Source organism: Falco punctatus, assembly GCF_963210335.1.
Source record: "Falco punctatus genome assembly, chromosome: 6".
NCBI lineage: Eukaryota > Metazoa > Chordata > Aves > Falconiformes > Falconidae > Falco > Falco punctatus.
In genome coordinates this window covers 24,323,578-24,335,343 of record NC_137585.1, presented here as the reverse complement: position 1 = coordinate 24,335,343, position 11,766 = coordinate 24,323,578, and the positions used below count along the sequence as shown (strand labels likewise).

The 11,766-nt window shown below is 55.1% G+C and overlaps 1 protein-coding gene across 1 annotated transcript in view; it reads left to right on the top strand.

Annotated features, from left to right (window-relative positions):
* The first annotated feature begins 5,908 nt into the window (after positions 1-5,908).
* Positions 5,909-11,766, top strand: part of WNT5B (Wnt family member 5B) — a 72,975-nt gene continuing 67,117 nt past the window's right edge. The window contains exon 1 of the mRNA XM_080393541.1: positions 5,909-6,743. Coding sequence (XP_080249667.1) covers positions 6,738-6,743 — 6 coding nt within the window. The 5' untranslated portion in view covers positions 5,909-6,737. The remainder of the gene's footprint in view (positions 6,744-11,766) is intronic.

Here is an 11,766-nt window from a genome sequence, read left to right as displayed (position 1 = left end):
GCAGCAGCACCGCGCAGAGGGGCACGCATCCCTCCCACCGCAGCTGCACGCCCTGAGCAGCCACCGGCCACAGGAGAGGGGGATGCCACGGCTTGCCTGACAGATCCCAGCTAAAGTTTCTTGCGTGCTTTCCCCAAAACCACCTCTGGATGCTCAGCTGTTTGGGGACATCTTCTTGACAGATTTATGGGACTTCAGCATCGCTCCACTAACCTGGAGGGAGGGTGCTGGGGCAGGGCAACCGCTCCCTTATGACCGTGCGGGGCAGGAATTTGGGTTTTGTTGTTCCCTGACAGTCAGGCATTGGGGGGAGCCCTCTGTCACAGCACCCAGGGTAACAGGCACAGCACTGTGCCCTCAGTGCCCCAGACTGCCTGCTCCCTAGGGTTGCTCCTGTCCTTGAAGACAATGTTTGCCCTACCTGGAAGCGGGCAGGGATGCACTGTCACCACCCATGCACCCCAGCCTACACACACACATGCACACAGAGACACACGCATGCACACGCATGCACTGCTGCTGCTGCTGAAGCCCGTCACATGGTTGCTATCACAGACCATATTTAATTATGCTGTGGAGCTCATTACCACAGGAAGCAGCCGAGGCCAAGAATTAAGTAAGACTTTAGAATGGGATCAGCCATTCAAACAGACAATAAGAATATCCAGAGTTGTCATAATTCATGCTGATAAAAATTTTGGAAAGGATGTACAACTCTTCGCCTCGGAGTTTAAGCCAAGTAAAAAAGACCAAGAGACTTGGTCTGAGAGGAGGGGAGTCAGGGGGCCAGATTACCTCATTGTCTGGCTATGGCTGTGGCCCTGCACCTCCCCGAACCACGTAGCCCTGGTCCTCACCACTGGCAGGGCACGGGGCTTGGTGCCCCGGGCTGGCCCAAGGGGCATCTCCTGTCCCTCTTGCCCAGCAGTGCCATGGGGCCAGGTGATGCTTATCCGCCCATGGGAGGGAGGGATGGGGAAGCTCTCCCACTTCCATGGGACAAAACCTAACAGGGTCCTCCCACAGCCACCATGCGGATGTGGGGCAGCTACCCCATGGCCAGCCCACAGTCAGGGCCAGCCGTGCATCTCTGCTCGAGCCAGCAGTGACAGCTGGTGGGACCCAGGTGGGAGGCTGCTCCTGCCCTGGTCACGCCAGCCAGGGCTCCTCACCGGGGACTGCCGAGGAAGGCAGTTACAGTTTAACTCAGCCCACAGAACCCGCTGCTGGGAGCACCTGTCTAATGATTAAAGTGCTAAACGAGGAGGCATGAACTCTGCGTGCTCTCCCCAGCCTTGCTACCAAGTTACATGGAGCCAGGCGAGTCAGGACTTCACCCCACCACAGTCACCAGGTCCATCTGGTTGCTGCTGCATCCTTTAGATCCTTGTACCTTCATGAGGGTTTCTCATAATTTTATTTCTTGATATTCAAAACCTACCAAATGGCTGGGTTCACCCCTCTGTTCAAGGACTGGGGAGGAAGAGAAAGGAGGAGGGCTGCAGCTGCAGGAGATCCACCACAGGAGAGACGTACCCTGATCCGCTCTCCACCCTGTGAAGTTCGACCTTCAGAAATGCAGCTTCAGACACTGAATCCCTTGTGGGCGCCAGCCAGGCTTCCCAGACCTGCACTGTGGAGGACTCGGAGGGAGAAGCAAACCAGACAAAGGACATTTGTAGTCACTGAACATGAAGAGGTAGCCAGCCATCTGACAGGGTGGCACGCATCGCTCCATCTGACCTCTGGAGCAGCACCCCAGCCAGCACCACCATCTAGATGGGAGGATTGCTCCCAGAGACCCTACTAGTTCATCACTGAGGTGAGGAAAGGCATACGCACATCATACAGTTACTGCATCGGCCTTGTGCCAGCGGAAAGGAAGAGCATGCTCGGAGATGTCCACCTCCAAGTGCAGCAGCTTCTGCTCATCCCATGGAACCCCTGTCTCGCTCCTGTCTCTTCTCAGCGGGGTGTTCCTGAGTCCAGGGTGGATTTTACTTGGTGATGTCAGGCCAGATGAATCCTGGTTTAATTGACCGTGGGTGAAATCGTGCTTCGATGGTTAATGTTATACTTGGGGCTGGGAAAACTACTGCGAGATCATAGCAATTAGAGTTGGAAATGATTCAAGTAAACTAATTTATTTCCTCTCTCCCCCCTCACTGTATCTCCCAGGGACAGCAGCAGTAAGGTTCCCAACAATACTCCTGTGTGTTGTCCGGTCCTGTCTCCCTGACTCAAGGAGCAGAGCATCCACGTGTCCCTGGGGAGACGATTCCACCGCTTGAAAGACGTCAACATTAGAAAATGTTTCAGAAGTTTAGCCTATATTTCCTTTTGTGGAGTGCCACAAATTCTCAGGTCATGAGCTTTATGCCTCAAGGAAACTGGCTGCTTCCCGTGAGGGCAGCGGCTGGGAATAAGGTGGTGGTTTTCTTTGGTGTTTGTAGGGGCAGGTAGAGAACATGAGGGTGGGTCAATGAAGATTTTCACACCTGCAAGGCAGGTCAGATCAGGTAACTCGTCTGGAATGAGCCCGCCTTTGGCAGGAGCTCAAGATTATTTTTTTTTTCCATTTCCAGTTTTTTATTCCATGAATTCCACCTTGACTCATAAAAATCTCACTGCTGGAAACACGTCCAATTCCTCACAATAAGTTCACTCCCTTTTACTTGCTCCTACTACTGCTACTAATCCCACCACAGAGTGTGGAGCGAGTGGTAATTAAAGGGCCAAAAAAAAGGTCCCTCTCAATGAAAGAAGTGTAGCAGGTACTCCTTGAAAGCTGTCACAGAACAGCCATCATCTCAGCCTCAGCTCTGCCCTGCAGGCAGAGAGGACATAGGACCATCTGACTGGGGGGAAGCTTACTGTGCAAATGCAATAGGGATGGATGAAACGTCCCAAGACATCAGAGCATATGAGCACCACAGAAGTGCTAGACTGGGCTTACACCTACGTTAAGTTGGAGCCACATGGCTGACTTTCTGGTGATAAGGTCTCCTGCTTCTGAATATAGTCTGCAATGTGATGCCATTAACTGGGAGGGACTTAGGTTCCTTATACATTTTAAATTGCTCTTCTCCTCTGCCAAGTGAGTTGAGTATTTCCACATCTCAAACAGTTCGAGCACTTCCCCACCCTCTTCCTCCTCACCAGCAGCAGAGGCCAGCCAGGTGAGAGTCACAACATCCATTACTGTAGTAGAAGAGTAAGAGGAGCGTGAGGGTGACTGGAGCCATAGGGTGTTTCAGCAAGATGAAGAGAAGTAAAATGGCTTGTGGTGTCCAGGGTGACTGCGTGGGTTAAGCTACTTTTTGCAACTGATCAGATGAACATCTTGCCTGGGTATGCTGTGACAGACCCCCCACCAATATTGGTCACATACGAGACTCTGGTCACGGAGTAAAGTCTGCACCCTGCCCAGTTCCAGTTGTGGATACTGGCAGTTATTTAACTAATGAGGCTTAATCATATCAGGACATTTTCTAAAGAACATCTGGGTGACATCTTTGGCAGCTGAGACCAGATAGGAGCCTGTCCTACAGGCAGCTGGTGTCCCTGATATCTAGTGAAGATCACCCCTGGCCAGGTGCAAGTGCCCTATCCTTGTCCATCCTCCTCTGTAGATGGAGGAATAGCTTCAGTGGACAAAACCTATGGTATGATATTCATAGAGCAGTGTTTTGGTAGAGAATAAAACAAACTTGTGGGGGAAACTAGAAGAAAAGAAGACAACCAACTTTTCTCCTTCCAGGAGAAAAACATCAATGACATTTCAGCAGAGGGATGAAGTGAGGTAAAGCAATAGGTGGTCTCCTGTCCTCACCCACCCACGCAAACACCACGACTGACTTATTGTGTGATTTTTGTCCTCAACGCTGGCAGGAGTGCTAAGTCTTCCCCCTTGTGAGACACACCCTCCCAGATGGCCATGCACCTTATTACTGCTGGCAGAGGACCTCTTGCCTCTTCTCCATCCCTCCAAGCAGCCAGCCAGGGGCCCACTCCCACCCAACTTTTGAGGTGCACCCCACCAGCTGTCCCTCCTGCCCTTCCTGGCATCCAGCACCGCCACGGGACTCACACATGCCTACATGTCTCCCAACAGTGCTTCTTGTCCCACCAAAGCAGGAGTGGAGACAGCAAAGCAGGGTTAAAACTGCAGGAAGTCTTATCACCCTCATGGACTATGCGTGGAAGGCAGCATGGTCTTTCAGTTAGCTGGGATCTTTTTTGAATAATCCACACAGCTCATACCTGGAGGTTTTAAAGAGCACGTGTATCCAGTCCTGTCTGTCGGCCTCTGCTCTTGGTCCTACCATTGCTCTGCCTTCCCCTTCTGCCACCTCTAACCCTGATGAAAAACACCATCTCAGTGTGTGAAGCAGTGCCAGCCCCAGGAGGATTCCTTTGAGGACCCGTGAGGATCTCTGGCCTGCTGACCTGTTGTGGCCAGCTGTCCCTTGTAGCACCAGAAGTGGAAAAGCGTGTTAGTCAATAGGCCAAGCAATTTGTTACCAAGCCTCAGTTCTGTGACGCACCCCTTCACACCTCCAGGTCCCCAAGAGGGGACCCTGCTGTCTGCTAGGTCCCCAAAGGAGCACCTTGCCCATGCCCTCCACAGCTTTAATGTGCAAGTCAGAAGCTCGACAGACAAGCGGGAACGACAGCCCATATGGTAAACCAGCCTTACCTCAGAGCAAAAAGCTGGCACCTAAAATTTCCTGCAGCCAGCTGCAATTTCAAGACTGTCTTTGCCCTCTAATTAGTTGGTATTTGCTGTACCAACTATTATCTTTCTAGTTACATAGTGCTGAGGACAATGGCTCCTTATTTCCTACCACAAACACTGGGTTACTATTTACCTCCAGCTGTACCTCCTCTATCTCCTATTCCCATTAAAACAAAGTATCATTAATGACTACAATGATGGGAAACACTGGAACAGTTGGTCATAAATTAAGACACTTGGAACCTTCAATTATTTGTACCGTGAAGCCTGTATTCAAACACTTACCTGCTCCTCTAAAAGTGCTCACTTGAGTATTTTTACTCTGAACCTGAACAGATGCTCAGAACGGTTGGAAACGAGGCACTCAGGTAGGGGTGCGTGCCTCAAGCTGCGCTAAATCCCAAACTGGTACAAATCTGAGTAATCCCAGGGGGCCAAATGCCTCCCTGATGTAACTCCCCTTGAATCCTCACATGCGTGAGGCTGTGCGTGTGCAGGAGCAGCAAGGCATTCCTTGCACTGTGTGCCAGGCTCTGCAGCTCCTGCTGCAGGGAGACTTCAGATGCCTGTTGCTGTGGGGCCCAGAGGCAGGGATCCCGACACAAGTGTAAATCCTGGCTTCCTTGGCTGGTTGCTCAGAGGCCAGGCACGTAAATCCTGCCCCTGTGCGCCAAGATGCCCAGCGACCCCGAGGGCTGGGAACCGCTCTCAGCTACACCGACATAAATTTGCAGTGATCCTGCTAATGCCTCTGCAGCTGCTCCCTACCTCTGCCACAGAAAGTGAGAACAGGATCTGGCCGTGAATCTGTGAAGTTTTACGGGCAGAGAGGTGGGGGAGAGCCCCCGGTGCGATTCCCGGTGTTGCAGGCAGGGGATGGATGTGCCTGCTGAGAGGCACTCCCATCAAGGGCTTCCTGCAGGCTGTCGCTGCCTCCTCTGCCAAACTTCGCCAGCCTTTTTTTAACAGCGTCCCCGAACCGAAAGGGCTTTGGCTGGTTCGCACCTTCCCCGCAGCCCCCGCCCTCGCCCGCACTGGGAGGCAGATGCCTGAAACCCTGCTGGGGTGAAGCAGCAGGGCACCAGGTCAAGGCCCCTCGCCTGGCGGGAGCCACAAACCCCACTGACCAGCCGGAGGGGCTTTGGCTTCCAGCACGTTGGCCCCCAGGCCAGGGCCGCATGAGCAGGGTGCCCGTGAGCATCCACAACGAGAAACGCACGGCACGGTGCTGCCCGCGGCACCGGGAGGCGCGGGCTGGGCGCTCGCAGACGGCGGGGCCCGGCAGCCGGGGAGGGGACACCGCGGAGGTGCCCCGGGAGCGACCCCCGAGTGCCCGAGCGTCCCTGCGGGGGCTGTGCCGGCGGGCGGCAGGGGGGCGGGAGGGAGACAGCCCGGTCCCCTCCACCGCACAGGGCCGCGGCGTTTCCCTCGCGTCGCCCTCCCCACCCGCCGGCACGGACACCACCACCCCCCGACGGCAGCGGGCCCGTACCTCGCCCCCGGGGCCAGCCCCCCCCCGCGCCATCCCGGGGCCGCCCCGGCGGGGGAGGCCGCCGCGCCCCCTCGAGCGAGCCCCATCCCGCCGGCGGCGGCGGCGCCCGCGGCGGGGCGGGCGCAGGGCGCGGGGGGCGGGCGCGGGGCGGGGGGAGGCGGGGCGGAGGCGGCCGGAGCCCCCGGGATCCGCCGGCACCTCCCGGGCCCGGCACTCGCCGCCGCCGCCAACTTCGGCCGGGAGTCGCTCTCGGTGCTGCCGCTCGCGGAGCCCAGCGCCGCCGCGGTGACGGGGAGCGCAGCGCCGGCAGCCTCCCCTCACTCCCCTCTCGCTGCCGGCGGGGGGCTCGGCCCGGCGCGGCGACGGGGCCGCGGCCCCCGGGGCAGGTGCGTCCCCTCGCGGTCTCCGGCCGCCGCGACGCCGCGGAGGGGGGCGCGGAGCCCCGTGCCCGCCGCGGGCGCCCGCTCACCTGCCGCCGCCGCCGCCCGGGGACGCGGCGCCCGTGAGATGCAGGTAGGAGGCGGCCCCGGCCCGCGGCGGCGGGGAGGGCGGTGGCGGCGGGGGGAGGAGGCCGGGGGGCGGGAGGTGTTTCCCCGTGCCGGCCGGCGCGGATGCCCGGGGCCCGTCCCGACGCCGGGCGCCTCCCCGGGCGGCCCCCGAGGGGGCGGGAGGTGGCGCGGGCGGTGCCGGGGGGTCGCTGCTTTCTCCCAGCCCGGGAGACGCGGCCGCCTTTCGCCGCCGACCACCGGCAGCGCAGCCCGGGGGCGCCCCCGGCCCGTTACGGCCGCCGGTCGGAGCCGGGCAGGGCAGGGACTGCGGGGACCGGTCGGTGCGGGCTGCGCGGAGCCCCCGCGGCGGGCGGCCCGGGCCGGGGAGAGGGGCCGTCGGGGGGCCGCTGCCGGGCAGCAGTGCCCGGGTGAGCCCTCCACACCGCGCAGCAGCGGAGGGGGGACCGTAGCACGGGGCAGGGGTCTGTCGCGCGGTGGCCCCGGGGTGGCCTTGGTACTGTTACCGCCGTGGGAGAGACCGGCTCTGGCGGGAGAGATGCTGCTGGGGCATGAGGCGCCGCAGTCTGGCATGAGAGACATTGCTGGGGTGCAGGGGACGATCCTCAGGGGTGGCAGACATTGTACTGGTAAAACAGATGTTCCTCAGGCATGACAGACAAGAGTTTGGCAAAACAGATGTTACTGCGGTGAGATGGACGTTACTCTGAGCGGAGGGATGTTACTGTCGGATGAGGGCCCTTTCCTTAACCGTGAGCACAGCGGCTTTCCTGAGAGCATGCAAACCCTGGCCCATGCCATCCTCGTCACCCATGTGCCCGCAGTTTGGCAGCATGTGCTGTCACAGGCCACGGCATGCGGTCTGGGAGAAGGTGCTTGTGTGTGTGGAAACACCAACATATAGCAATGGTGTGTATGGTCTCACAGTACCAGGGCACAAACATCCCTGTTATGTCTGTAACAAACATGCTGTTTTATGAAACTTGTTTTTTCCTGGGAATTATGGTGCAATACTTCGCGTAGTGGTATGGGTAAAATAACTTCCCCAAACAGATTTTCATATGATGTGACGTAATTCATTGCCCCATGTTTTTTGTACTTTTCCTCTGCCACTGGATGAGCATCCCATGGCAGAGGAAAAGAACATCTGGGTGATTTACCTGCCTCTTAATGCTTTCCTGCCTGCACTCCAGCATGTGATCAGCATCACCCTTGCTCTGCTGCCTGCACCCACGTACTCACCTGTTCATCTTGGGGGTTGGTTTCTTTTTTTGTGACAGAGCTGTTTCTCACGCACGTACCGGCATTTCTGTTCTTGTTTCATGTTCTTTATAGCCATGTGCACGCGCATCATGCTCCTCATGCACCTGCATGTTGTCAATATAACCTGCTCTACCACACATCACCCGCACACACGGATGGTCTTTTACACCAATGCCTCCTTGCCAGCCTACATGTTGTGGGCTCTTTGCTGTTACCCTTTATGTGAGCTTTTGTGTCCACCCAGCCTCAGGTACACACGTATAATGGGCACACGGGGTATCACCTTCCTTTGCACTCACCTTTGTCCGTCTGCCCCTTCAGAGCCTGCCTGGTACATGCGTATCTGTAATGTCTCCCATGCCTTCCCCTGCAGGTGGGAGCTCTGCAGGGGGGCACCAACACTCAGGTGTAAACCTGCTCTTGCCCTTCCTTGACACATTCGCTGCTGGGCATCGGCACATGAGCTGAAGGAACCGCTTTTCTGGTGGTGGTGGGTTTCACCTGCGGATGCCTGTCTTCTGTCACACGCACAGATGCTGTTGTAAATGCGGAACCAAGTGGGGTACATGCTCTTCGTCCCAAAAGAGAATAAAGCGGGCTTTCTCAAAGTTGGCAGGAGAGACAGACTCCTCTTAAACCACTGTCCTATGCATGGACACCTGGGTTTATCCAAGGTGAAGGTTGGGCACTCCAGGAATTTGGGTGGAATTTTTTTTACCCCAAGCATCCAATGTATGGGATAAGTAGCCACATGTGGCAGTGAAGCTAGCCCAAGTACTCAGGTTTTTTTTCCTCCTCCTTTAAAGAAATTAGCCAAGTATGTGAAGAGAAAAGCATAAGGTTGAACTGCCAGTGCAGGGTAGGAGGCAGAGCTGGGGAGGCGAGCTGGCCCCATTCCAGCCGTGGGTTTCCTCTGCTCCCAGGCTCCGTCGCGCATTTCTGTGCCTGGGAGTGTCTGGGATTCCTCCCTTTTGGAAAGGACCCCCTCCCTAGCTCCTTCTGTGCCTTTAGTATTAGCAAACCTCTCTTCTCAGTAGCTGTAAGCAGCCCGTGCGTCCTTTCCCCTGTCTCGTGCACATACAGTGACAATGTCCTTCCATATGTGACTAACCTTTGTTTAGGGAAAGCTGAAGCTGAAACTGTGGCTGCAGGCTCCAAGCCCTGAGAAATCTTTTCTCTCAACCCCTTCCCTCCCAATGTGCCTGAATTCATTACCTCAGTTGAAAACCATGGAAGTTTTGAATGAATTGGGTCTAAAAAGTTGGGGGGGTCCTATGTTTTTTTCAGGTAGTAAAGTATGTCCCAATTGTGTTTTCCAGACTTATTCTGCAAAGACCAGAAACACACCTTCTTCAAGAAAAATTCACAGTCTTGTATAGTGAAGTCTCCAGGAGCTTGGACTTTTAGGAAGAGATCAAATACTGTGAAATTTAAAAACATGAATATATCAGTGCAGTCACCTTTATTGCTCTTTGTTCCTTTCTCTAGCCCAGTAGGTGCCTCTAGTTTCTGAACTGCTTCGGATCTTGAGTCTTTTGTCCTGAAGTTGTTGGGTTTGGATTTCAAGGCGCACAGGGAAAGCAGTTATTTTCTGAAAACTGCATGATTGCTTATTTGAATGAATATAAATTGTTTCTATCCGTAAGATCTTTTCTCTAATGGCTGATCAAAGTTCGAGTGAAAACCATTTCATCATTTCCAAATTAATTGGACACACACACAATAAGCGTTTCAGAGAGACTTGTAAACACAGTACTTTTTAAATCAGGATGCAGATAGCCAAGGCATGTTGTCATGTAAGACAGAGCAGTCCATGATTTTGCACAGAAAGGGACCTTTGCTCGCTGGAAAAAGGCATACAGACTTCATTAAAATTGAAGGCAGTGCAGAGCAGAGTCATGGGAATTTCTCCCAGACTGGAAAAAGCCCTTTTCTAGTGGGAGACTTGAGGAATGTGGACATAGGTAGCATTTCAGAAAGAAAATCAAGAGGTAGCGTGGTGTGATACCTGAATGCTTTCTGCGGCACTGAGGATAACTGGTGCTTGGAGAGCTTTCTAATTCAAGAGAACTTGAATGTGTGGCTGGGCGTTTAAGCGGTATGTATTCACGTTCAAAACAGGCAACATTTTTAACAGCAGGGTGATTAACCATTGGAACAAACAACCAAAGAAAACATTAGCTTCCCCTGCTCTTAGAATCTTCAAATAAAGACTGAATGTCTTTTTGGAAAAGACACTTTACTGGAGTGCAAGTTCTTGGGCTCACTGCAGGGATAACTGGCTGAGCCCGTATGGACAGAATTACAGATGAGACCAGACCCTGTGATCCACCACCCCCTTCCAAGCGTTGGCTTAGGCCTTGATAAAGCTTACGCAAGCCTTCCCCTGCTCTGTATGAGGTAGAGCAATGGGGTCACTGAAAGCAGATTGTTGCTTTTCAGCACAGCTGTTTGCACAAAGTAGGGATGCTCTCGTGTGCCTTGTAATTGCACGGCCTCTCTCCATGAAAGAGCTTTGCAAGTGGAGCCCGTTGCAGATGGAAGGCTGTTCATATTTGTGGATCCTTCATTTGCCCTTGCGAGCTGCAAATGGGCAGTGGGGTTTGATGGCTTGCAGCAGGGCTGCAGGTAGCATGGGGAAAGGAGTGATGTGTGTTCCCTCCCGTTCTTGGGGTCTAGACAACTCAGGCTAGAGTTTGGCTGAGTTTGCAAGACTTTATCTCCTTGTTCTTGCATCAAGTGTCACGAGTGATTGCCAAGCCTCTTCTTTTACCCCTTTTTCCCTCAGAAAGGGGGCTCAGCAGGGCTCTGCCAACAAATGGCTACACCAGTGCTGTGGCCCCCATGTTTCTGGTTGGGTTTTCCCTGGTACTTTTCCTTTGCACAGACCCCATTGCACTGTGCCTACCAGGGACTGTGGTTCTCCTCAGGCTGCAGTGTCCTGCACACTTTCCCCCTTCCCAGGGATGGTGCCTGGCAGAGAGGTGCTTGGAGCAAATGATGGGGAAAAACACCCATGGCCTCAGGCGCTCCCCCACCTGCTTGCCCCCGATGGCCCTATGCTGGGGTGCCCCAGCTCACGGCAACAGCCCCCCAAGCGGTTTTTTTGGAGGGTCCTCCCCAGGGCCTGGCAGTGGCAGATGGTGAGGGCTGTGTGAACCCCGTCTCTTCCCCTCGGTATGTTTACCTGTCTAAATTTAACTCCCCAGCCGGCTTCATCCATCCTAAGCCGACCTGTTCTCTTGTGGCTGAGCTGTGGGTCTGGCTCCTGCTGCAGTGTTTCCTGGCTGCCGTGGCCTGGTGGTTTGCCGCTCGCTCCCTCTCGGGTGGACGCTGGCTCTTTCGAGGTCCCAGGCAAGCCAGTTCTCCCCGCTTGTAGGTTTTATTTTTAAATCTGGTTGTGCAGCCCTCGGGACTGGAGGGTCCCTTGTTCTCTCACCCCAGATTGCCATGAGTATTTACTCTGCAGTGGGCTACAGGAAATCTCCCCTTGTCCCGCTACAGACCACAGCTGTTTTCCTTCTGGCTGTGGTTGCTCCCAGAGGGAGACCAGGCATGCTGAGGAGCTCCCTGGCCATCTCTAAAGGGATGATGCCTCTTTTTGCCCCCAGCAGGACCCCAGCGGTGGGGTCGGTAGGTGCTTCCCTGTGGAGGAGTCTTCCTCATTTCACTTTGTTCAGAGCTGTGCTTCTCCGAGCTGGTTTTTGTCCCGGTTTGTTTGGCAACAGTGATGTGCCCCTCAGCTTCAGAGGAGATGGAGAGAGGGA